The sequence below is a fragment of the Peromyscus californicus genome, unplaced genomic scaffold (assembly GCF_007827085.1).
Source record: "Peromyscus californicus insignis strain IS unplaced genomic scaffold, ASM782708v3 Scaffold_20__1_contigs__length_68692818, whole genome shotgun sequence".
Taxonomy (NCBI): Eukaryota; Metazoa; Chordata; class Mammalia; order Rodentia; family Cricetidae; genus Peromyscus; species Peromyscus californicus.
In genome coordinates, this window is record NW_026294503.1 from 24,732,496 (window position 1) to 24,757,992 (window position 25,497).

The 25,497-nt window shown below is 45.3% G+C and overlaps 1 protein-coding gene across 1 annotated transcript in view; it reads left to right on the forward strand.

Moving 5' to 3' along the window:
• Positions 1-25,497, forward strand: part of Fer1l6 (fer-1 like family member 6) — a 125,935-nt gene that overhangs the window by 76,389 nt on the left and 24,049 nt on the right. Inside the window, exons 22-32 of the mRNA XM_052747861.1 lie at positions 3,516-3,626; positions 3,899-4,060; positions 5,426-5,609; positions 7,414-7,637; positions 9,286-9,411; positions 11,126-11,162; positions 12,329-12,453; positions 14,044-14,175; positions 15,067-15,192; positions 19,724-19,851; positions 23,900-24,070. Of these exons, the coding sequence (XP_052603821.1) occupies positions 3,516-3,626; positions 3,899-4,060; positions 5,426-5,609; positions 7,414-7,637; positions 9,286-9,411; positions 11,126-11,162; positions 12,329-12,453; positions 14,044-14,175; positions 15,067-15,192; positions 19,724-19,851; positions 23,900-24,070 (1,526 nt within the window). The remainder of the gene's footprint in view (positions 1-3,515; positions 3,627-3,898; positions 4,061-5,425; positions 5,610-7,413; positions 7,638-9,285; positions 9,412-11,125; positions 11,163-12,328; positions 12,454-14,043; positions 14,176-15,066; positions 15,193-19,723; positions 19,852-23,899; positions 24,071-25,497) is intronic.

Sequence of the window (25,497 nt, forward strand, 5' to 3'; positions counted from 1 at the left end):
TGCCAGATACTAGAGAAAAATGGCAGCGGCAAACACACAAAGACACAGAAGTAGCAAGAGACATTCTGGGGCTGAGACTCTCAGGGCCTTGCCTATCTGAGACTCACCCATTGGTGCCTTGCATGGTGATGGGACAATCCCCTGAAGTCAGTTGTCATCTACTGCTCCTCTGACATGGCCACCAGCAGCCATGCACTCTGATGGAGACACACTGGGAAGCCAGTGTTTATTGTATACTGCTAAGTGAGGATGTGGGTGACCTAATCTCAGTAGGGTTCTCGGTAGGCAGCAGTCTCAGGCTCTAGACCCTCAGGAGGAGGCATCTGTGTTTGGAACTTTGTGCATACACTGTCAACATCAGACCAGAGGAAGGCCTTGCCATTCCCATGGGTCTGAGGCATTGGAGTCCTTGACAGGGTGGTGGTCATGTCAACTACACACACTCACTCAGAACTTCACCCACCCTACACAGCAGCAGTCCAGAATCAGCTCCGTTTAACTAGAGACGGCTTAAAGTGGAGCCTTGTTCTTTGCAGGGCCAATGCAACTTGCCTTCGCTCCTAGGGAATCCTCTGTGGCAGAAAGCATGTGAGTGCTGGACATGCCTCTCAACACTTCTTCACAGCGACTCTGGACTTGTCCCCATTCCGCCAGTGATAGGACTGAGAGTCAGAGATCCAAAGTAACTTTCCCCAGTTCCTGCAGCTGGAGAGCTGAAGCCCGGTCCCCATCACTGTGCTGAGTAGGAGAACCTATTGAAGGCTAGATGATGAGTGGGGGACGGCAGAGAAAGGAGAAAGGCTTCTGAACATCTGTGATTGCCCAGATGTGCAGGGCTGGGATGAGGGTCATACATGGCCCTGAGAATAAACAGCTCTTTAATTCCTGTGCTAGGTACAAATTTGGCTCACCTTTGCCCGAGTTGTGCAGCCAGACCTTTTTTGAGTTTCTCATGTTTCATCTTCCCTGGGATATTAGAGCAATTGTCCTTCACCACAAGTTACTCCATTTGCCCCTGAGTTGAATTATTTCATCTTTGTAACAGTCCCTCATGTTCCCAGGGCCCCGTGCACTGAGGAAATACACACCATTTCTCCAGGCCACACTGACCCGTTTCATTATGAAGAAATTTAACCGTTGATTCCATCTCCATCGTACTATAGGATCCCTTAAGAGCTGGGGGTGAATATTTAAGGTCATAAATGTGTGCCTTTTCGGAGGATTGCCCAGGCTGGTATCTCAGCACTCCCAGGGTAAGGAAACACACTTTCCTTTTTAAAAAGGATTTTTTAAATATGCCTTTTTTTTTTATAAAAGAAGATTTTATTTTTATTGTATGTGTGTGAGTGTTTGTCTGCATCCATGGATGTGCATGCTTGGCACTTTTAGAGGCCAGAAGAGGGCATTCGATCCCCTGGAACTGGAGTTACACATAGTTGTAAGTTCCCATGTGGGTATGAGGAACCAAAGTTGGGTCCTCTGCAAGAGAGGTAAGTGCCTTTAACTGCTGAACCATCTCTGCAGCCCCATGCACGACGCCTTTTAAAAAGCATATCCAATGACGTTCTTAGAGCCTGGCAAGTGTGAAAGTGGGGGGTGGGGGCTGGAGAAAAGATGATGAATGCTTTTGTTGGGTGGGAGGGATAATGTCTAGTGACCTGTAGCAGTAGGACAAACACGATTAGCAGAAATCCACCCCCCCACACACCCACACAAAGAAACGATAGCCACCTGAAGTGACAGGTATGCCAAGTGCCCCCATCTCATCATTCCACGTCATTTAAAAAACCATTCTACTTTATACATTATAAATATGCATAGCTGTTATATGTCAAATTAAAATAGAAACAAAGCATGTCCATAGGCGCTCCTTTCCCACCATGGTCTCAGCTGTTTTTTTTTTTTTTTTTTTTCCTATTCCTTATGCTTGGTACTGGGTTACATAAGGATGCTTTTATACCAGTAGACCATGTGCCCTCCCTTTCTCCCTGCTCCCCTTCCTGTTAGTCCCCTTTGTTCACCTAGACAGTTCTCACTTCTACTTTCAAGTCTCATGTACACACAAGACTTCCCATAACTATATAAGCTCTAAGAAATACAAGTGTGAGAAAGCACACAGTATCCGTCTTTGTGCCTCTTAGTCTTGGTTCTGTGACTGAAGTCAGAGGAGCGGTTAGCCTCCCAGGTGAGGCGATGTTGGCAGAGAGCACCACTCACCTTGGCCCACCAGGCAGCTGGGCACTTGTCCTCCTGGTACCAGCTTCTTTCTCTGGCTCATTCTGCAGCTTCGTGATCTCCGGCCTATTTGGTATTTGTAGCGTCTGCTTGTCTTTCTTCTGGGCTTTCACGTAATTAGCTTAACCACATCTGCCGTGGCCGACTGTATCATCTATGTCTGTAACGATGAAATGGGGGATGTCTGCGCTTTGCCGGTTTCGATGAGCAATCAGGCACTTTCTAGCATATGGGGCTAATGTGACAGCTAGTAAACATTTGTCAAGAAGCCACTGTGTGTGCAGTACTGCTTGAGGGTTTGGAGGAGATGAAGTAAGGAAAGACTTCCTCTTGGCCCAGCTCGGTAGATTTTGCAGGCAGACGAAAACCCTACAGAGGTGAATCACAGACTCCAACGCGGTATTTAACAGAGCATGTGATCCTGGAGGACTGAAGTGTTGGCCAGCTCGGTATCTGAGGCTCAGAGAAAGGAAGTGACTTGTACAGGGTCACTCACAAAAGCCTGGTTCCTGCTCTTGGTCACCAGATTCCCATGCTTACTGTGCCTATACAGAAGATGCGGGGCAGTCAATGGGCATAGGGCAGGAAAATGGCCACAATAACTGGGACCCAGTCTGGAAAGGCTCCTTGACAGATGTGGACAGTGAGATTAGGTCTCGAAGAGATGGCAGCATGGCCTACATGTGGGAAATTCCCGTTCTTTAGTGAAATTCTCTAGGTTCTTTGCGGGATATTTCTGCAAAGCTTGCTGGTTGTCCTGTAGTTTCACTGTGCACAAAAGTGACCCATTTTCTCCCGAGTTCCACACTCACAAGATTTTACTTTCTGCTTCAGTGATTAGCAGTAAGTCTCTATTCCGTTAAATATGATCTCATTCCGTAGCTGTGCACTATGGGCTGCCTAGAGCTCTTGACTCTCTGGAGCCAGTGGATCCTTAAGTATCAGAAGCTCAGGGTGTGAGCACGGTCCCCTTTCCATCCATCGCTGCAATTCTGTGTGTTATTTTATCAAGCTGTGAACATCTATACACTTAAGGGGGTTTCCCCTCTCTATTATCTACTGTGAGTTTACTGAAAGCTATGTCTTACCAACATCATGGCATACCCTGAGTGCTCACTAAATGCTTGCCAATCAATGTTCTTATCATTAATGATTTGTTGAAGGTGGTATGCGGCAAGGTCTGAAGAAATAAAGATGTCTTGCTGAGAAGGTGCTGCATAGCTTGGTTACGCATCCCCATTTCTCCCTAGCCTCTCACTAATGACTGTTTTGTACGGCAGGTTCCTTCTTCTGGACTACAGGGCCTCCCTCCCATTGACCCACCAGACATCACACAGATCTATCCTGTTCCCTCCAACATCCGGCCAGTGCTGAGTAAATACCGGGTCGAGGTATGTCTCAGGAAGTGGAGAGGCTTGCCCCATAGGACTCATGGTGGGGGGCGGGGAGGTGGGGAGGTCCCACCTGCATAGTTGGAGAGGTGTGGCAGGATGGGCAGGTGAGCCACGGAAGACCCCACTAGCTGAACTGAACAAGACAGGGTCTACCACTAGCTGTATAGTTTGCAGTTGGAAGACCACATTGTCACTCCCAGGAGTCACGTGTGGCTTTTCCATTGGTCATGTACCAGGCTTCCCTCTGGCTCTGCCCACCCTCTCCTCAGGTCCTCTTCTGGGGTGTCCGAGAAATGAAGAAGGTACAGCTCCTCTCTGTGGACCGGCCACAGGTTCTCATTGAATGTGGGGGACGAGGCGTGAAGTCTTGCGTGATCCAGAGTTATAAGAACAACCCCAACTTCAGCATACAGGCAGAAGCCTTTGAAGTGGTATGGGCTTCTCCTCCTTCATCTACTCATCCCCCTTTCCAGAGCTGGGCTCCTCACCTTCACCCATGTGGCCTGGGGAGATGCTTCAGGATTCCAGGTGTATACCATCTGCATGAGCAGCCTAATTATGGAAAGCCAGGCTTTCAGAATGAGAAAAAGTAGATACCCGTTGTTCAAATGTTCAGGTCTAGATCCTACAGTAAATAAAAGAAAACTAGAAAACTTTTGCCTAGACAGGCTTCTTTGAAGCACAGCCCCCAACTCATCCCTACCAGCTTCACCTGTTGCACATTCTCAGCTAGGCATCATGACGTAGGCCTATCATCCTAGCTACTCAGGAAACTGAGGCAGGAGGGACACAAGCTCAAGGCCTGGCCAAGCTGCAAAGAGAGTTCCAGTCTAGCCTGGGCAATTTAGTGAGGCCTTGTCTTAAAAATGAAAAGTAAAGAGAGGGCTGGATATGTCATTTATCGGTAGGATGCTTGCCTAGCATGTTCAATACCCCGTACCCACCCCCACACACACCAAAGGAGAAAGAAATACATAACATCAGGTCTAGCCCAGTCTACCAAATAAAGAAGTGTTTAGAGTGAGCCACAGACCTCCTTGGTTTGGCAAGCTCTCCAGTTGCTTCTGAGAACAAGATGCTCTATAGAAACTTACTTTGATGGTCACAGTTAAATAATGTCCCTTGTGTTGAGAATGTCAGTGTTTGTTGTGTGTATAGTTAGGTCTTTACACCTGCACTTTTATTTATTTCAATATGTCAGCATGCATGTTTTTTTTGCTCTGGTTTGGAACTAGGAAAAGTTTTCTTTGTCCAACCCACATAGTTCCCCAGATACGTGTTCTAAATGCTCAAAGGGGCCACTAAAGTGTGTGCAGCTCTTCACGGTGGATGTCATGGATCCTCTTGGGCACTAGAGGAGACAAGTGTGTAGAGCATTGTCCCCTTAGTTCTGTGTCTCGTGGCTTGCTCTCCATCTGTTTCACGTATGGGGACTGGCCAAACTGTCTTTTGACATGAGGGTTCTTGTGGTCAATAATAGCAAATAGGAGGACTGAAAACATTGCCATGGAAATACAGGAGTAGCAGATATTTTGCAACTGAAATCTTTCAAGGATTTGTACCTGGGATGACTTGTTATTAGAACATATCCATCAAAGTTTTAGTGCTTATTTCTGGACTTGGGAAGACAGTCCCGCAGAGTTTGGGCAAGCTGCCGAGCTGGTCTGAGGACTAGAATGTCAAGGCAAGGAGAAGAGAGGCAGACATCCGGTCAGACCAGCCTATAGATGAGTCCACAGGGCCAGAGCAGACAAAGCCACCCAGGTAGTGGCATTTTCCCCCCACCTCTTCTGCAGGAGCTGCCTGAGAATGAGCTCCTGCACCCACCACTCAGCATCTGTGTGGTCGACTGGAGAGCTTTCGGGAGAAGCACCCTCGTGGGCACCTACACCGTCAACTGCTTGAAACAGTTTCTGTGTAAATCCAGAGAGCCCCTTGCCCTGACTTCACAGACGGATGGAGGTAGGAAGAGCATCCCGTGTTCTAGACTGAAAAGGACTGTAGAGTCAGGGTGGCTGTGGGTATGTCCGGGCCTCTCTGCCTCAAAGAATGCTCACGTGGCTGGCTGGGTCTTTCTAATGAATCTATGCTTTTATTCTCTCATGTCAGAATCCAACCCTCTATTGAGGCATCTTTGAGTATTCCTTAAACTCCTCTCCCCAGCCCCCATTCTCTGCCATTTTCCTTGGCTTTATGCTTGGTGTTATTTTAATTTTTTCCACTTTTGGTTCTCAGGTTTCAGAGTTAATGACACCACTCAGCTCCCTGCTACAGCAGCATCATTGAGCTGTTCAAGTCTTCTCTGTCAGAACCACTCTCCTCCTATGCCTGTCTGTCAGACCCCTCCCCCGTGTAGACTTCTCATCAACACTGCTCTAAAATTAAAGATTTAATGAGTGTGTGTGTGTGTGTGTGTGTGTGTGTGGTGTGAAGACAGACACATTCAAGTATAACACCCATGGAGGTCAGAAAAAGACATCAGATGCCCTGGAGCTGGAGTTACAGGTGACTGTGAGCCACTTGACATGGGTGCTAGGAACCTAACTCAGGTCCTCTGCAAACACAGTATGCACTCTGAGCTACTGAGCCATTTTTTCTGGCTCCTCTTGTAAATTTAAGCACATTTGATCTACATACATGATAGGGTGTTATAACATTTTTTGGTTCCTTTCACTCAATGCTACATTCTAATATCCATCCACACTGTCATGTGCTCATTAGCTTATGACTACCCACTGCTTCCACTGTATTTCCCTTTTCCTTTCCTTTTGAACTGGACTGGACTCTTAAGTTGTTCACAACTCTCTGCTTTCACCAACCATCCTGTGATGAAGGTGCCTGTGCATGTTTCCCACAGGAAGATGCTGTGTGGGGATTTCTCCAGCCTACTTATCCAGGAGTAAGACTACTGGTTTCAGGGAATGTGCACATGAAATTGTATGGAATCCAGACAGAGGGCGCTCTGGAGCACTGTGCTGCTTTACACCACTCTACATCTCTCCCATTTCTGCATTGGAGCCCCCTCTGCCTCTTCTTGCACCCCGCTCTCTAGCCTCTTCCTCTCCACCTCCTACTATCCAATTTTGGAAGGTTAGGTTTTGCTTTGTTTGGTTATCGGGGGTTTGCTATTCGGTGGGTGTCTACTTCAGCTTGGGCATCTGTGTCTAGCACAGAGTAGATACTTATGGGAGTGTGTTGGATGAACTTTGCTGCTGCAAGCAGAGGAATGATAGCCTCTGAAGGCCTCAACAACTGTGGAAACTCCAGGCTGAAACACACCCACCAGTGCTGAGCTGTACCACATGAGATGCAGAGGGCATTTGGTAACTCTGGACAAGTGTTACCCTTAATGACATCAGCGGCCCAGCTAGAATGTCATAGATTCCAAGGCTGTAACTCGGCTTTCTGTTAAGCGCATGTGATCATGTGCCCCGTGTACTGCCCTCACTTGGGGGCTTGATGGCTTCTGAAACCTCAAAATCTCTGCAGATTTACACACTGGGAGAGACCATCAATGCAGAGGACCTGTGCCCTAAACCTTGGCTTTCATGATCCTAGTGTCCACAGTTTCTCTAAGAGATAATATAATTAATAGTGCCATTTATGGATTGCCTATTGTACAAAAGATGTCATACATGATGGTCTCATTTTAACCCCCAGGAAAATAGTTACTATATTCCTAGAAATAAGGAAAACGGGGTTCAGAAATGTCAAGAATTTGTCACTTGGGGAAGCTAGTTATAACCGCTGTGTTTCCTGACTAACTGAATGAGCTTTCATTCAGTCGTTTCAGATTCACTAGCAGCAATCGAGTCTTCCGAACTCAGCTCCTCCCAGGATCCCCCAACAGATCACGTCTATGTGGATGTTGAGCCACCTCCCACAGTGGTACCTGACTCTGCCCAGGCCCAGACAGCCACTCTGGTCGATATCCCTGACTCCTCTCCGATGCTGGAGCCCGAGCACAAACCTGTATCCCAGGAACCACCAAAAGATGGGAAAGTCAAGGTCAGTCAGTGTAATCTGCTTCCTATTTGCCAGGCTCAGTGGAATCTGCACAGGAGAATCCAGCCAGCCATTAGCTATGCGACCCTGCAAGCCAGCAACTTCACATTTCTGGGTATCAGTTTCCTCATTCACAATGAAGATACTGCTGTCTGCCTCAAAGTACTGTTGGAGGGTTGGAAGGTCACTGTGTATGAAATTAAAGAGTTAGTCAGATGTGACAGTAATATTTAACAGGACAGAAACTCTTCGAAATTCATTAGCTTGGAAAGGCAAGGCTTCCTTCACCCAGGACTACTGCACAGACATTTGGAACCTCCTTTGTTCAAGGTCAGACATGACCAAGACGTGTCCTTTGAATTCTAAAGAGGAGGAAGACTTTTCACCCTCAGTTAAGTGTACTTCGGGAAGGTGTCTACTGCCAGAGCAGCCGGAACACACCCAGTCGCTGAGCTCAGAACTGAGCAGGGTTGGAATGTGAGTGTGAGTTTCTGAGGGTGGAGAGGACCAAAGGCCACAGGACAAAGATGCTGTCGGTCTTCTGCGGTCACAGATTTAACTTCAAATCCCAAGATCATTTTTAACTTTTCCTTGCCAGCTATAATGGTACACATTTGTGATCCCAGCACTCAGAAGGCTGAGGCAAGGGGATCACAAACTCAAAGCCATCCTGGGCTACGTAGTGAGATCCTGTCTCAAAATTAAGAAAAAAAATCCTAAGGAGTTTCTTGCCCGGTAAACAGTAAAAACTGGAATGCAAAAGCAAGTATGACTTGATGATGGGGATGTTTATCAGGCTGTACCAATCACATCCTTCCTCAGTGTCCTCTCACCAGGTTCTCTCTGTTGTCCCAGCTTTGAACCAGACACTTAAATACATCCTCAGTCTTGGAGTTTGTTAATATCATAAACCCGTTAGCCCAGGTTGGATTTGATTTGTTAACATCGTGTCTTTGTGTTTCCTGTCCTTGATAGAGTACTTGGCACACAGTAGGTCCACTAGAGATGTTGGGGAGAGAAAGGATGGTGGGTGCGTGATGAGTCTTCTGGAGACAGCTGTCTTCCTCAAATACCTCCTTTCTGAGCTATGCATTGATAGTTATTACATGTAACTAAATCTCTTCTACCACCCACCGCTTATGTTTTAGATGGCACTTACTTGCACTTCTTAAATGAGAAATGACGCTAACTGTGGAGTTCCTACTTCCCGTCACTAGAACTTTCCCACAGTGAGGGAGGCTGGTGTCATCATCTTTAGTTGAGAAAACCGAGAGTCACACATTTCGTATGATTTGCTTAGAGATTGTTGACCCAAGTCTGTCTGCAGCCAACCCCCGTTCTGTCCCATGACATTGTGCCACATGGCCTGGGACACTATCTCCTCCGCTGCACTTGGAGCTCTCTGGGCTTGTGTGGAAGCTCCACTGCATCTCCAAAGTCGGACACAGTTGTAACCGTTGGCTGAATTAATTAAAGGATGGTTGGAAATATGATTAAATGTTCATTTATTGAAGCAGCATGGAAAACTGCTACCACAAAACCATCAGATACCTCTGCCCACCTCTTACTGGGCATCTACACACACTCTTTCTCAACTAACCAGTTGGCTTCTACACGTGACAAGTTTAGTAACCTACCTCTCGTCCCTTAGCCAGATCCCAGGAAGCCTTCTAGGAGATCCACCAAAAGGAGGAAGAGGACCATAGCAGATGAATCCGCTGAGAATGTCATTGATTGGTGGTCTAAGTACGACGCCTCCCTAAAGAAAGCACAGAAGGTAGAGATTCCTGCCTGTGACTGTCGAGGGGCCAGGGAGAACATGGCATCTTCTCCTTCCTCCCTCAAGGCCATACATCTCCCTTTAAATTTCAGTATAAAGAGCCTCAGGGCTTAAACATAACCCTGGCTGGCATTCCACTGTGGTCTGGCCAACTTATCAGGGTCTAAACTCTTAGAGAAAACAGATTCTTCCTCTCCCAACCACTAACAATTGCTCTTCAGTTAGGGGCAGAACTTCAGACCCAAATCCTCTCTCCACGCTGGAATTGGTCTGATTCAGGCTTGCACGGGTCTTGTGGATGCTATCACAGCTGATGGGAGTCCATATGTGCCGCTGTTGTGTCCAGAAGATGTACTTCTCTTGTGGTAGTCATCTACCAACATCTGGCTGTTACACTCTCTTGGCTCTCTCTTCCACAATGATCCCTTGAAAGGATGGGTGCAGTGTAAATGGTCCCTGGAGAGCTGAGCATCCAAGAATGTTTAGGCATCACACATTGACCTTGATGGGAAAAAGACACAGTGATGGGTGGGAAGGGAAGGGGAGGGGTAGATTTGGACAGAGTTGCCTGAGGGGGTGAATCAAAACTCATTGTATGAATTATCAAATAACTAAGTTTAAAAAAGATTAACTTTAAAAACTATGTTAAACGCATTAGGGAAAATCCTAGAAGACTGGGGCTCCTGATTACGAGATCCCCACCCTCTGGCTGGAACTGGTGTAGTATGTAAGCTCTGTTGGAGACCCTCGAAGGATATTCAGTATAGTCAGTATACACAGGCTCTGACCTTGGGAGACTTAGGGAGCTCAGCAAGGAGAAGAGGGGTCTCAACAGTGAGCAGCAGTGGCAGGGGATCCCCGGGCCACAGAGCACCAGGGCTTCAGTAGGATTCTACATTTGTAGGGGAAATGATCCAAGCAAAGGATGATCTTGGCACAGCAAATAGCAATAATGGGTAGGTTGCCAGAGGAACCACAAAGCCCCATGTACATGGACTAAGACAAGCATCAAGTCCCAACACCGGAGAGCCAGGGCCCTGGAAATTCAGGTTAAAGCTCGGACCAATTTTATTCACATTTATCAACACCAAGTTAAAAAGAAAGTAAGAACTGGTCACATGCTACCACAGTTGAGCTTGTTCGGACTCTAGTTTAGAGAGACTACATTTTCATCCAGAACTACTCAAAAACACTAGTGTACAGTGAATTAACAAATCAAACACTAGCCCCTGCCTCCACCTCCTTCCTTTTGCTGGGTGGATGCTTCTACTTCCTATGAATAGTTAACTCTTCGCTGTTTCTCTACTACCCTCCTCAAGCCCTGGTACCCACCCAAGGGCCCAATGTGCCAGCAGGAAAAATTCATAGGGCAGGCTGTGGGTTGGTCCAGGGAAGTGTAAAATCGATCTGTCCTCTCCATCGCTTAGAAAAGCCTGTCACAGAGAACAGTAGTCTTCCCCTTGGTGACACATTGCTGGGTGTGCAGAAACCTGTTTTCTAGGGTTAGGACATGCCCACTGCAGCTAGGAGTCATGTCTTCACAGTGAGGCTTCATTCTGGAGACTTCTTGGGGACTATTTTAATATTCTTAAAATGGCATTCCTGGGGATGCAGAGAGTTGGGATAATCAAATTAAAGCTGGTAGCACTTGGGCTTAGTAAATTAAATATAGCAGTATCGATAATCTTATTTCCTCTTTTGTCTTTTTGAGGAAAAGGAGAACTACTCGAAGGAGAAAAGGGCCACAGGTGAGTGGCTATTTGGGGGCTTCTTGGATGCAGAACAGGGCCATTCGAGTAAGAATTACGAGTGGAAGTCATGACAGATGTGTTACAGCTCAGCTCCCTTGTCCACATAAAGAAAATGGCAACACACGTCACAGGTCTCCAGAGGGCTGGAGAATAGAACCCGCCTGGCATGCTTTGGGTCAGTCCCACAGTACCAGAAAAGAAAGGCTTATAGGTGTTGGAGCTGAACTGGTCTGTAATTCAAATTAATTACCGGAATTGACCGGCTCGTGCCCCGTGCAGAGCTTTCACTTAGAAGCAGCAGGATAAAAATAGGATCAAGCTGGAAGCACAGGCCCAAACCAACAAGATAAATATGAATAGGGCTGAGTGGAAAGATCTGGATTCGGGATCTAAAATTCACTTTGCGAGGATTGGTTAGATCTGATATGGCAGAGGTCCAACAAAAGAAGCTTGGGGAATGACCAAGAGCTCAATTCCAGTCGTAGCCTACCTACAGCAGTAACAGCAAGCAGACAAGAACGGTTCAGACGGCATGGACATTCATGCACACACACATATGCACGTGCACACACGCATGTGCACACACGCACGCACACACGCACGCACATCCCCGAGAGCCTGGCTCCTAACTAATGTGTTCCATTTCACATTCTTCCTATGTCCAACCATCTCCAACAGCATTTTCATCATACACACGATGGGACAGAGATACAAAGAGGTCAAGTTACTCATCCAAGGTCACACAGCTAGAAATAGCAGAGCTCAACATCCATCTCTAGTCATTTTTTCTTCACATGATGCTGCTAAAAATATACTAAAAAATGTTTTTAGCATGACCTTGGATAAGACTCTTAACATATTTGAACCTTATGTTGAACTAGATGACTCTTGAGACCCTGAGGACATTTGAGAAGGAAGGTAACAAAAAGCTTTAGAATTATCCAAAATCAGGGTCTTTTCTCTGCTAGTTGGGGGAAAGAACAAATAATGTAACTTCTCTGGGCCTGGCTTAATGCATCTATGCACAGACCTGACCCACTTAACACTTTGCCTGGCCCTAGGGCAGCCACAAACACTGTGTTTACATATGCTACAGACTCCAGGGCTGATGTAGTCACCCTGTAGTCAAGAATTCGATAACTATTTCTGCCGAATATCCACAGACGCAAAGCCAGACGAGGTGGTGTTGGATATAGAGGATGGCCCCAAAAAGAAGAAAGACAAAATGCTCAAGAAGAAACTGAAAGATGATGGGAAAGATGGGATCCCGAACTTGGCTGTCTTAAAGGTCTGTGGGCCCAAGGGCCTCCGTGGGTGGGGTGCAGAGCTCAGAACCAGGCTTCTCTTGGTGATTCGGTCAACTGTAGTGATTCCTTTCTTTGAACTGACTCACACCGTCTTCATTATAGTCACTGATGTGAGGAAATAAAGTCTAACATGCAGGTAAGCCAAGACAAGAAAGCTTGTCTGTTTTCTTTCTCCACAGCCCTGTATTCAGAAAGGGTATAATGTACATTGTTTAGCTTCAACCTGGGAGATAATTTACAGTGTAAAAGTTCCCTTCAATCCTTCTTGGAGCACTATTTTATGTGCACGCTCAAAATAGCAGGAGTTTTAACTAAAATCAGCTCCATCAGACCAATTTCCCTATTAGTGAGAGGGCTTTAGCTAGAGATGTATGGATGGATATGAAAATTTGAAGTCCAACAATTACTTATGTAGATGATCAAGTTGAGTAATTTTGAGAGGAAAGTTGAATAAGTATTTTAATTATATTTCTAAACCTCAAATTGAATTCTACCTTGCATTTCTAAAGTCTATATATTATTTCCCACTTGGAAAATTCATATCTGCATACATTATAACAAAAATAAACATTCTGCCATTTTAAATGTGTTAAGAATTAATAAATATTAATGATTTCAACTTCCTAAAAGTACTACAGTCTATATTTAATGGCCAATAACATCAATTAAACATAAAAAGGGTTGTTGTGTTTATGCCTGTATATTTAAAAATGTTTTATGGGCTGAGAAGACAGTTCTGTGGTTCAGAGCACTTGCTGCTTTTGCAGAGGATCTAGACTTGGTTCCCAAAACCTACTTGGGAGCTCACAACCACCAGTCTAGGGGTTCTGATGCCCTCTTCTGGCCTCCACAGGCACTAGGTATACACGTAGCACACATATATGATGGTAAAACATTCACACACATAAAAATAAATAACTCTTTGAAATGTTTTCAGTTGGCTATACTTCTTGGAACTCAAATTTTTATGCAAAGGGCTTCATAAAATTCATAATAGTTAGCTTTAGGAGTATTTAGCCAAATGTTTTCCTTATCTTGTTGAGGATAAATCAACAAGCAGTCGCTTACCTTTTCCCTGGGGCATATTTCAAGGCCAATTTTTGAGAATTCTGATCTTCCTCATTAAACAAATGCTGACCCTTTTCTATTAGACCTTTTTGCATCACTCTGATCTGAATACCGGAGGGAACAACTGGGGGGAGGGGCTTGTAAGGCTCATGGCTTCAGAGGGATCAGGCCATGCGTGCCCAGCCCGTGTGCTTGAACAGGTCATCATGGTGTCCAGAGCATGTGGTAGAGGAGAGCTATTCCCTTCATGGCTAACAGGAAACAGAAATGGATGGTTCTGGTGAAGCTCAGAAGACCAGAATGCTGAAATGGAGTCACTAAAGGCTGTCCTCATAAGGTTTCAGATGGGAACAAGGACTCTACTGGGCACTGAGCCACAGGCCACTTCTGTTATATTCTGGTGAAGGATTTGTCTGTTTTCAAACTCTGAATGAGAATGAATTTAAAGGTGATAGAGTAATTAACCTTCTGTCCTCTTAATATAATCTTCCTTCTCTCTAAAGATATATGATGGTGAGCTTGAGAGTGAATTTAACAACTTTGAAGACTGGGTGAAGACCTTCGAACTCTTCAGAGGCAAATCTACAGAAGATGATCATGGTCTAGATGGAGACCGAGTCATAGGAAAGTTCAAGGCAGGTTCCCATGCGGATCTCATTCTTTGTCTCTGTCTGTAAATGCCAGCCTTAACTCACTTCTAACAATGGGGTTGTGATAAGGGACATGGGGGTAAAGGCTCCTCAGTGCCCACCCAGTACCTTCTCTGAACCACACAAGGCCCAGCCACAGTCTTGGGAGATATTTTTGATCTACGGCCAGTGGGTTAGACTTACTGTGTATAATATAAGAAGACATAGTCACTACCCATAAGGACCACTGTCCTTTGCTGTCCCATCCATAACACATTAAATACTCGATCTATGCAGACTTACCAATTGAAAAAGCAAGATAAACAGTACAAACACTTTTTGGGGACAGACAGGTTTTCAGTATCACAAAGCAGTTGCTAGTATCTGTAGTTCATTACTGCATGCTGGGCCTTTAATATGCTGCATGGCATACTGAAATAACCTGAGTGACTCAGTTTGCCAACCTGGATTTAAATCCTGTTTGTTACAGTAGCTAGTAGCTTGAACAATATACTTCACCTCCCTAAGCTTCAGTGGCTGTGTCTGGAAAGAGGAATACTGTACTCAGGACAGGAGGAGCCAGTAGGGAAACCTGGGCACAGCATTCCACACATAAAGAGCACTCAGATCTCCTCTGTCACACTCCTCATGCAATGGCCCTGTGATGAGAGCATTAACATACTGACCCCAGGCACTAGTGTACCACAAATAAGTGCTGAGGTAAGCAGCTTGTATAAATTGCCCAAGGACATCCCCCCTCCCTTGTGACAAAGGGCGGCACTAGCCCATGTCCTTTAGACACTTGGGCTATGTTCATTTTCCCACCACTGGGCTCACTGTGGGTTCTCGTGGGTCACATGACCATTCTGCTTTCTGGCTTATGTTCTGTGGTTCCAGGGCTCCTTCTGCATCTACAAAAGCCCAGAGGATTCTACCTCAGAGGACAGTGGGCAGCTGAGAATCCAGCAAGGAATTCCACCCAATCATCCCATTCAAGTACTGATCAGGGTGTACATTGTCGCGGTAAGCCATCCTCCTTTGATCTAAGTGGGTGGGTTAGCTTACCCACGCTGCTGAAACAAAATACCACAATGTAGAGGCCCACAAAGGTTTCCTAATAAGATTGAGCTTGCTTTATCCAGCAGGGCTGCATTAGAGGATTGCTTGACCATGTGCATGGTTTCTAGGTGATTGGAAGAGTGTACATTTGGCTGAGCTAGGGGGAGGTATTTTGCTCCACCTTTTGGCATTCCTATAAATACCCTTTAGAAGAAACGAGGGGGGACTAGTGAATAGGGATCCAGGCCCTCCTGAGGTTATGGTGATATTTTATTTGTATTAAAATGTTATTTGTATGTTTATAAATAAAGTTTCCCAGGGGTCAGAGCTAAAGCAAGCCATAGAAAAGCAGGGCAGTGGTGTCGTACGCTTGTAATCCCAGCACTTGGTAGGCAGAGCTAGGTAAGTCTCTGTGTGTTCAGAGATACAACCAGTATTGGATACACATGCCTTTAATCTCAGTACCAATCATGGAAAACCTGGAGGTCTATACAGACAGGCCGTGACGAGGCGGTCATGTGGTTGGGTTTACAACCAATGAGAAGGCAGAACAGAAAGTCTATATAAAGACTTTAACACAAGGGTAGCTCTGGTTCGGAGAGGTAGGACCACCGCAGGAGGAAGGGTAAAGTTTTAGCTCTTAGCTCTGACCTCTTGGCTTTCTTCTTTGCATTGGTTCTGTGTTTCTTATTTTAAAAGACAGTTGGTTACATCTACATGAGGTTATCTAGTGTTTCTGTTTCTCTCCCCTCTATCCTTCTATTTAAATCTCTTATCCCTCACTCCTCAAGAGTACCCTGGGGTAAAATGTGGGAGCCGATCTCCCACCTTGCCTCCCACACCACAAGTGGGCTTAAACCATGGAAATGTATATCTCACAGTTCTGGAGACTTAGTCCATGATTACCTGGTGGTGTCGGCATCTGGTGGAACCTCTCCTGCTGGCCTGTAGGTATCTGCCTTGCTACTGTGTCTTCACGTGGCCATTCCTCTGGGGATGTGAATGTGGAGAGCAAAAGAGCAACGTCTGAAATCTACAGCTCCACTCCTGTGACATTTATTTCAGTCACCTGCCTATAGCCAGCCATAGCTCCAATACAGTTAGGCTTCAACATATGCCGTTAGGATCACCCAGATTATAGGGCGTGAAGGTCGTTCAGGAACACAGACATCTCCTGGCTTTTCACTTCCTGGCATACAGGACCTCTCTGAGCAGCTTTATCAGCTCTGTTAGGTTACCTACCTGCAGGAAAGGAAACCAAATCAGAAGTAGAACACTCAGAGAGAAGACAGTGGAGGAAGAGCTCAGGAAAGGCACCCAGGACCCAACAGGGCAATGAAACTCCCCCAATGGCTTTGCTGGTGCACTGCTGCAGTCAGAAGTTTCATTTCGAATGCATTAAAAGAAAAAAAAAACCCTCCAAACATTACATTCTCTAGGCTTCCCTTTGGTTTGATAATGGGTCACAAACTTTAATTGTGAAACTTTTTAACTTATAGGGAAAGTGGACAACCAAGCATGACGTTCAGTTGTACACATCCTTATGGGTCACGGATTTGTCTTTAGCTCGTTGCTCGGGTTTCATTTCTGTGATTTTCTTTGATTGCAGTATTCTTATTCAGTGCTCCCTCTCCTCATGTTCCTTATATAACTTATGAGGAGCATTAACAAAGCACAAAAGAAAAGCAAATTGCCGGATGTGGTGGCACAAGCCTTTAGTAAGTACCAGCCCTCAGGAGGGAGAGTCCCAGGCCAACCTGGCCTATGTAGAGAGTTCCAGGCTAGCCAAGCACACAGTGAGACCCTGTCTCAAGAAAAAAAATTAATGAGAGGGGAAAATGAACTGTCCTTGCATCGTGCTTCTTGGGTGTCCTTCTCTCCTCCATACCATCAGACAGCTGGGGGGCAGGGCGCAGGTTGTGGTGGAGTCTTTGTCCTCAAAAAAGCAGGCTAGCTGGGAAGGGTGGCAGTGCTTCTGATAAACCTCAGACCTTGCTGGGTAGCCTATCATAAACACCTGCCTACAGGGTGCTCTACAATGGCCTTTTCAAAATGGTATTCAGGATGCTCCTGGCATCCTGGGAGAGAATTAATATACATTCCTCAAGAGATAGAGTGTGTGTTCAAGTAAATTTGACAAATATTGTGTTCAATAGCTGATTTTTCTTCTCCAACTCGGGAGGCTCTCGAAGTTCATATGAGTACTAAAGGCCCAGAGAATTCAGGAAACAAACAGATCTATTGAACTGTCATTTGCGCTGTCTGCACTTCCGGCCCCCACCTTTTTCTCTCACTGAATCACAGTACTACGGGACACAACACCTACCGCACTTCTCTTGGTTAGGACTCTCTATACGGAGGTCAGGGCTGCTGTGGACCAGGTTCCTGCCTGGAGCGGGGGTGGGCAGCATGAAGGAAGTCTGGCTGGGGCTGCAGTTGAGGACAGGAAGGACTTGAATGAAAAATGACTGTGCCATATTTCATTAGCAACCAAGTCACTGCAAGATGGAGAGCCAATGTTCGGCATGGACCTTGTTAGCAGTGGTGATTGTGTGTGTTTTCCTATTACTTTTTTTTCTATTTTATTTTATTATTATTATTTTTTTGAGACAGGGTTTCTCTGTGTAGCTTTGGAGCCTGTCCTGGACCTTGCCCTGTAGACCAGGCTGGCCTTGAGCTCACAGAGATCCATCTGCCTCTGCCTCCGGAGTGCTGGGATTAAAGGCATGCGCCACCACTGCCCGGCTCTATTACTTACTAATATACAATTAGCTGGTTATGTAATACACTGATTTTAAAATAACTTAAGAGATACTAAAAAGTTGTTTTAAAAGTAACTAAAAAATGCAAACAGAAAGAAATCAAAGTTCTTCACTATGTTACTCTCACTTCAGAAGTTAGCACAGATATTTTTCCAAATCAGTATATGATTTCATTCCTTTTAGCAGCCATGTGGTATTTTCTTGAGTGGATATAATATCACTTGTTCATACAACAAATATTAAGAAGACCCTGCTCCATGTCATTGAGATAAAGTAATGAACAGGACAGTACTCTCGTGGAGATCACATGCTGGTTCTGAGTGGCATAAGAACTAGGAAATATAAAAATAAACGAAGGAACAGCCATGTGCACTGGTTGCATTAGAGTTCACTGCTGTATAGAGAATTAAATACCAGTGATTCGACAAGGAGAAACAGGGGAGTGGCTGATTTGGATTGCGCTTTGTTATGTGATCTGTTTACAAATTTTGACTATTAAGCAATCTCTAGAGAACATTTTTGAATATGTAGCTTCATCTGCGTACCCTGTTCTGTCCGCAGGAGACAGTCTTAAATATGTTTCTCAGCTTTCTTCACAACTGAGTTTCTCAATTTTGATGTCATGTCTTACTGGCCTTCTACCACGGTCTTTCCTTTCACCGTGTTCACTTTTGACAGCCTGAGGTCCAGCCAGTCTGGAATCAGGCTTCATGATCTGAAACATCACCATTCAGGGAGCCATGGCTAAAGGCAAGACTCATGGGGTAATGCCCGTGGGCACCACTGGTGCTGGTCAGGGTCTTTAGGGCCACCCCCATGGTTTTACAGATAGATCCAGAAACAACGTGACTTGTCCACAATGACACAATTACTTAGGACTAGAGCATGGGCTCATGTCTTCTGCATCCTTTTCTGGTGTGTTCCTCACTGCCGTGTGCTAAGGACTGGTTTCCTCTGGGTGGGTGATAGCAGAGAAAGATGAGGCCAATATGGTTCTTTTTAACACCAAGACTAGGATGTGAAAGCAGTGGTTCTTCACTTTAGCTGCACTCTAAAACTCTAAGACGCTTTTCAAAGTACCAAAGCTCAGGATCCAGAAAACCTGAACATCTCAAGATAGAACCTGGACACCAAGTGTCCCCATGTGAAGCCAGGGTTGAGGCCACTGGGTCAAATGGAGTTGTTTTTTACTCTTTGCTCTTTGGAGGCCCTCCACCCAGCTCCCATATAAGTACACACACCGAGACTTATTTTTACTTATGAAAGCTGTTCCTTAGCTTGGCTTGTTTCTAGCCAGATTTTCTTAACTTAAATTATTCCATCTATCTTTAGCCTCTGGGCTTTTACCTTTCTCTATTTCTGTATACCTTTCTTTACTTCTTACTCCGTGGCTGGCTGTGTAGCTGGGTGGCTGACCCTTAATGTCCTCCTCTCCTCCTTTTCTCACTCCTCCATCTTCTTCCCAGATTTCTCCTCCTATTTATTCTCTCTGCCCGCCAGCCCCGCCTAGCCTTCCTCCTGCCTTGCTATTGACCGTTCAGCTCTTGATTAGAACAATCAGGTGTTTTAGACATGCACAGTAACACAGCTTCACAGAGTTGAACAAATGCAACATAAAAGAATGCAACACATCTTTGCATCATTAAACAAATGTTCCGCAGCATCAACAAATGTAACACATCTTCAACTAATAATTCCACAACAGTCAGAGTCATTTCCTTTTTCCTCTCCAGGCATTTAATCTTAGCCCAGCTGATCCAGATGGCAAATCAGACCCCTACATTGTCCTCAGACTTGGCAAAACAGAAATCAAAGACCGGGACAAATACATCCCCAAACAACTGAATCCAGTATTTGGAAGGTCAGTGGCCATCCCAATTTGGTTATATCATCTTTCCTGCATTGGCTGCCTCTGTCTTCCTGGAGGGATAGTAGAAATGGTATGTGGATGTGTGTCTTAAGTAAAATAGTAGCTGAGGATTAAATATTGACTTGTGTTCTTGATAACACCAACTAAATGTCCATGAAATGTGGAAAGTTTTCCTGTTTGGGATTTGGCATGTAGTGATCTTCAGACACATAGTTTTGAAATAGCTATTTCCTAGACCTTAAAAGTACCTGGAAGGGTCATGGATACCACCTCCTGGTTCTGTAGAGAGAGTTTTCTTCTTACAATCAAGACATCTGAGATCCAAAGAGGTTAAGAAAATTCACATGCAAATTCATTCAACTCAGAATTAGAGAGGACTAAGCCAGATGGTTGAGTTTTTGGTCTCCTATTAGAGAGAGTTTTTCCACCATATCATTTTGCCAACCACTTGCCGTGACTCCTGAGGTCCAAAAGTTGAAGTGACATCCCATAGTTGTGTTTTATTTTCCTGCAAGTTGTTAAAATACACTGTATGCATGGGTGTGCAGTAGAACTAGACACAGGAATTTTCTGCTACATGGCAACAAGTTTTAAAAAGATTTATTTATTTTACTCATGTGTGTATATGTTTTGCTTGCATGTATGTATGTGCACTACGTGTGTACAGTGCCCATGGCATCAGATACCCTAGAATCAGACTTACGGATGGTTGTGAGCTACCATGTAGATGCTAGGAACCAAACCCAGGTCCTCTGCAAGAGCAACAAGTGCTCTTAACCACCGAGCCATCACTCCAGCCACACGCCATTGACCTTATAATGGCATATCATACATGTTTCCTGCTTGAGTTTGTGCTCTGACTACCACTGCCCTTGGAATTGGAGCCAGGGTTTCACTGTCATGTGCACTCTGCAACCTCATGAAGCTAACTCCACCTGTTTTGGTGCTTTCCTCATCTATAAAGCAGTCGTGACACCTGACCCTAGCTAGACTCCTTTGACACCCAACCCTAGCTAGACTCCTTTGGAAGAACATGCGAGACATCTATAGCACTATCAGTGTTCAATTTGCATCTGCCACCTTTCCCTCCTCCTTGGTGACTTCAGCAATATCTGAAGTATGTTTAATTTGTTTCTCTTGAGGAACTAAGGGCACAGGATGAAATCTCCACCAGACTCATACACATTTATAGATCCATCTGTATTGGCTTCGGACCCCATGGCATTTGACCAGAATCAGCTTCTCAGATTTTATTGCTGCCAAGGAAATGAGGCAATAAACGACCTGGCCTGTCTGGATTAATGGGAACGATTAAAATGACATACCAGGGAAGCTTATCCTTGTTTCTCTGATCCAGAGATGACCTTTACTGTGATCTGCCACTTATGTAACCACTGCTACGTTTTGCCATTACAGTTCCCCGGACATGAGTTAGACTTGGTTTATCGGCCTTATTTAAGGGCTCTGGAATATAGGAGGCCAGCGTGATGGATATACCATACACACACACACACACACACACACACACACACACACACACACACACACACATACACACACAGCCTCCCAGGGCTTCTTTCATAGCCTCTCCAGGGGCAGATGGTTGGTGGGACACATCTTTCATTGTTACTCCAGAACACACATTCCTGGCTCAGTCCTACTGTGTTCCAGAAGGATGTGTGCCTAACCTGTGACTTAGGGACCCACCTCCTGAGGGGAACACCTACTAGGGTGTTCATGTGAGGCTGTCACAGCCCCTTCCACTAACACCCTGGCTCCTTGAGCTGCCTCCCTTTCTCCTTCACAGCTTCTGGCACAGGTTTACTCGTCTGTGTTTTCATTCGCCATCTTCTTCTCTCTACTGGAAGATCAGATCTGTTGGTGCATGAACTCATGTAGGCCGGCACCACTTCCCTAGCCCTGCAGACAGCGCCCGGCACACACTGAGTACTGACTAAATGTCTTATTGTGAAGGAATGAATGAGTGAGTGAAAGAATAGGTATACAGACCAAACTTCCTTCATGTGGTGGTGACATCTGCTGGGACTCTGCTACTCCGCATCGTTCTGAAGTTGAGTATGACCATAGTCTTTGGCAGCTCTTTTCACAGCTCTCAAAGTGTCCCATAGTCTTTATCGCCTTGAAAACAATGGGATCCCAAATTACTGAACTTGGGTGATTTAAATAGCTCACTGACTCTGATGGTTCACTCACCTCTGAAGGCCTTGTTCCCAGCCGGGCCCTCATCTGCCCACTTTCCTTGGTTCCCTACACACACACACACACACACACACACACACACACACACACACACACCACTCACAGTTATTGGAAATCCATCTTGTACCAGGTTCTCTGCAGTCTGTGCTTTTCAGGGCTCCTGTGACTACTGAGAGAAAAATGAATGGGGGATTAAGACACTGTGGCAAGTCCCGTAGAAACAGGGGACAGGCAGGTCTGAGTTCCAGGTCTAGAGCTCAGAGAACTCCCTGCTGTCTAGGTCCAGGTGAAGGGACTTCTCTTTTGCCTATGACTCTGTCTCAGCTCCTGCCATCTCCTGTCACTCTTGTATACCCCTCACTTATTAGAAATTATTCTACTCTCAGGACCTGTCACATAGTGGTGGTGTGATAAACACCAGAAGAATAAGTTAGGCAATGAATGAATGAACAAAGGAACTGTGGGGATCTTTGCTTTGAGCCTCTGAACCTCTGCACACTTATGCTGTCTTGGCATTTGCTCAAGCAATGACATCTAATGGTATCATCAATGACATAGGACCCGATGTAAGCTTAGGAGTTCCCGGGGGGAACCAGGAATCCAATCTTGGGATGGTGGTTTTGCAAACTCTTTGGATGGCAGCTCCAGGAAATTCAGGCAAGGTTAAACTATGAGTGCAGCTTGATGAGACGCGCCAGAGCCATTAAATCCTCTGTCATCGTTACCAGGGTCAGTGAAGCCTTCCTATTAAGCCCTTCCTTGATGGCTACCATAGTGATAGCAAAACTCAGTGATGGATGTTGGGTGCTTGCTTCTAATGAACCTCCAGAATAGCCATTGCAACCTAGAAGCCAGGATTTTAAGTCAAGAAGGCACTACCATGCGTAACAGATGAAGAGCACATGGATTTCATCCCTGTGCAGCCCCATCTGGGCTGTTCAGAGCCTACCCCATCAGTTATGATCCCTGGTGCTGTAAATTGTCTGTCTTTCTCACTGGAGTACAGGTGCAGGTGGTAATTATCTCCTGAATGTGTGGCTGTCTCTGCTACACTAGACTTAGGATCCCATCACATAGTTCAGGAAGGATGGATTTATGATTCTTCACTTAGGTTCCCCAGAGTTTGTCTTCCTTATCTACAAAATAGAGGTATTGGATATAAAAAAAAAATTTCTGACATGCTTTGCAGCTCAAAGAAATAGCCATTAAATATCTATTCTCTGCAGGCCAAATGCAAGCTCCAACGATGCGGAAATCTGAGAATGGTATTCTGTTCTCAGGGCCCTTCGTCTTGTGGAGACAGCCTGCGAGTCTTTGTTTCCATCAGCAAGGTTTTCTTTTTGAAAACTCCAGCTGGTGTTCCTCGATAAAGCAGTGACCGAAAAGAATGATAATGTTCTTACCGGGTCTGAGCTGAAAAGCTGGAAGTGAAATGTGTGTTTTATATGATCAACCTTGCATCTAACCGCCACACTATGTTTAAAGAAGTCCTGATTGTTCTCATTTTCATACAAGGAGGGTGAAAGAGATTAAGTCACATCCCCAGTGTTTAACAACCAGGGCCAAAATCAGATTGAAAATCAGACCAAAGTCCCCAGTAAGCAACTCTGAGATATGGCCTGTGAAAAGGCAGATCATTGTCTATTGAAATTTGACGAAGGAATCAGAAGTCCGTTGTACTAGACAGATTCCTGTCAGTGCTGACTGAATTGCTGAGCCGGTCAGTCCCTCCACCCGGGTAGGAAGCTAACTGAAAGAAAGCTGGTGAAGCACCATACTGCCAAACACTGCTCACTCCCAGCCCTCTGCTTGCACTCAGGTCATTTGAGATTCAGGCCACTTTCCCAAAGGAGTCCCTGCTCTCTGTCCTGATCTATGACCACGACATGATTGGGTCAGATGACCTCATCGGGGAGACCAAGATCGACTTGGAGAATCGTTTCTACAGCAAACACAGAGCCATCTGCGGTTTGCAGAGCCAATACGAGATGTAAGTTGTTCTCCTGTGGAACCCCTCCCTGTTGGTGTCCCAGGGCCACAGTCTTAAGGGCATCTGGACTGCGCATGCGCTTATCCAACTTATCAGCAGAGCTGGATTGGGGAGACTGATCAAGGCATTTGAGGGCCAATTGGCCTGGGGAAGCACCTCTAGTTTAAAACCCAGGGCAGGTTCTTCAAGAGTAAAGAGTCAGGCTGTGGTGTGCTTGTGTGTTCACCTGTTTCTGGTGGTCTGGATTCCCTGGTGGACGGTGCTAGAGGAAGAATGGTTAATACAATGGTTTGCGTCAGTGTCTCGGCATTCTGTAAACAACAGCTGCATGTGCTTAGGGCCTGCTGTTTGAAGAGCTTTGCATGGAATAACTCATCAGCTCCCCCAGAACTCGCTGGGGTATTATTATCCCCACTTTATACGTGCGATAAGAGTGGATCCAACATTCTTTACAAAGATTTGCAATTCAATTTTATTTTTAAATGTAGGCTACCAGCTTGATTTTCTTTTAATGTATGTTGAATCTTATTATATTTTTTAACAAAATCTTACAAATTACAGCTAGGAAAATATAGACATTCATTGTAGTTCCATTCTGTAATTAAAAAACTACTTTCCTAAATGGGAAATGGAAACTAATTTACATAGTTTGTCAATATAAATAAATAAATTGCATAAATTACTATTTTGCATAATTAATAAAAATTAAGTATTTATATAAAGGTTTTTGCTTATTTCCTTTTAGTATTTTTCTATACTATTTGCTTCTGAACTTGGATTACACTTTCCACGCTTTGTAACTTGTTTATTGTCCTCACGTTGCAAGCTTATGGATTTATAACTACCATTTAATATTGCTCGAGTCTTTGCTTTACTGGGCCTGTATAGTATTCCACCATATGAACGTATTGCAAAGTGGTATAGCCAAGTGACTTTTGACCTGTAGGACAGTTGATAGTGGCAGTTCCTACTGTGGTGGGCCAGGATGCCGGGGATGAGGAGGAACCATAGTCCCCCCCCCCCCCCCCCATCCTGTGATCCTCTTCCTCCAAGTTAGCTGTTCCTCAAAGGATGAAAGGGTTGGGGAGACCTAGAAGAGCCCACCAGGAAAGTCACTGGTTAGAAAAACATGTCAGAACCTTCTGCCTGAGACATGAGTCTATGAGATGAGTTGTGTGAGGGAAGGGAGAGGAAGGCAGGAGAGACAGGGAGGTCATAAGCTGGGCTTTCCTCTTAAGTAGCACACACATGACCAAACACAGGCAAAACTTGCCTGGACCCCAGAGCAGCAGAAAACCAGACTGACCCAAGCTAATGGAGCTGGGAAGTGGGAATAGAGAGTGCGTGCAGTTTGGATACAGGATCTTCTCTCAGGGTGATGGCAAGAAGTGATTGCATGATACTGTGACTATATACATCACTGTACA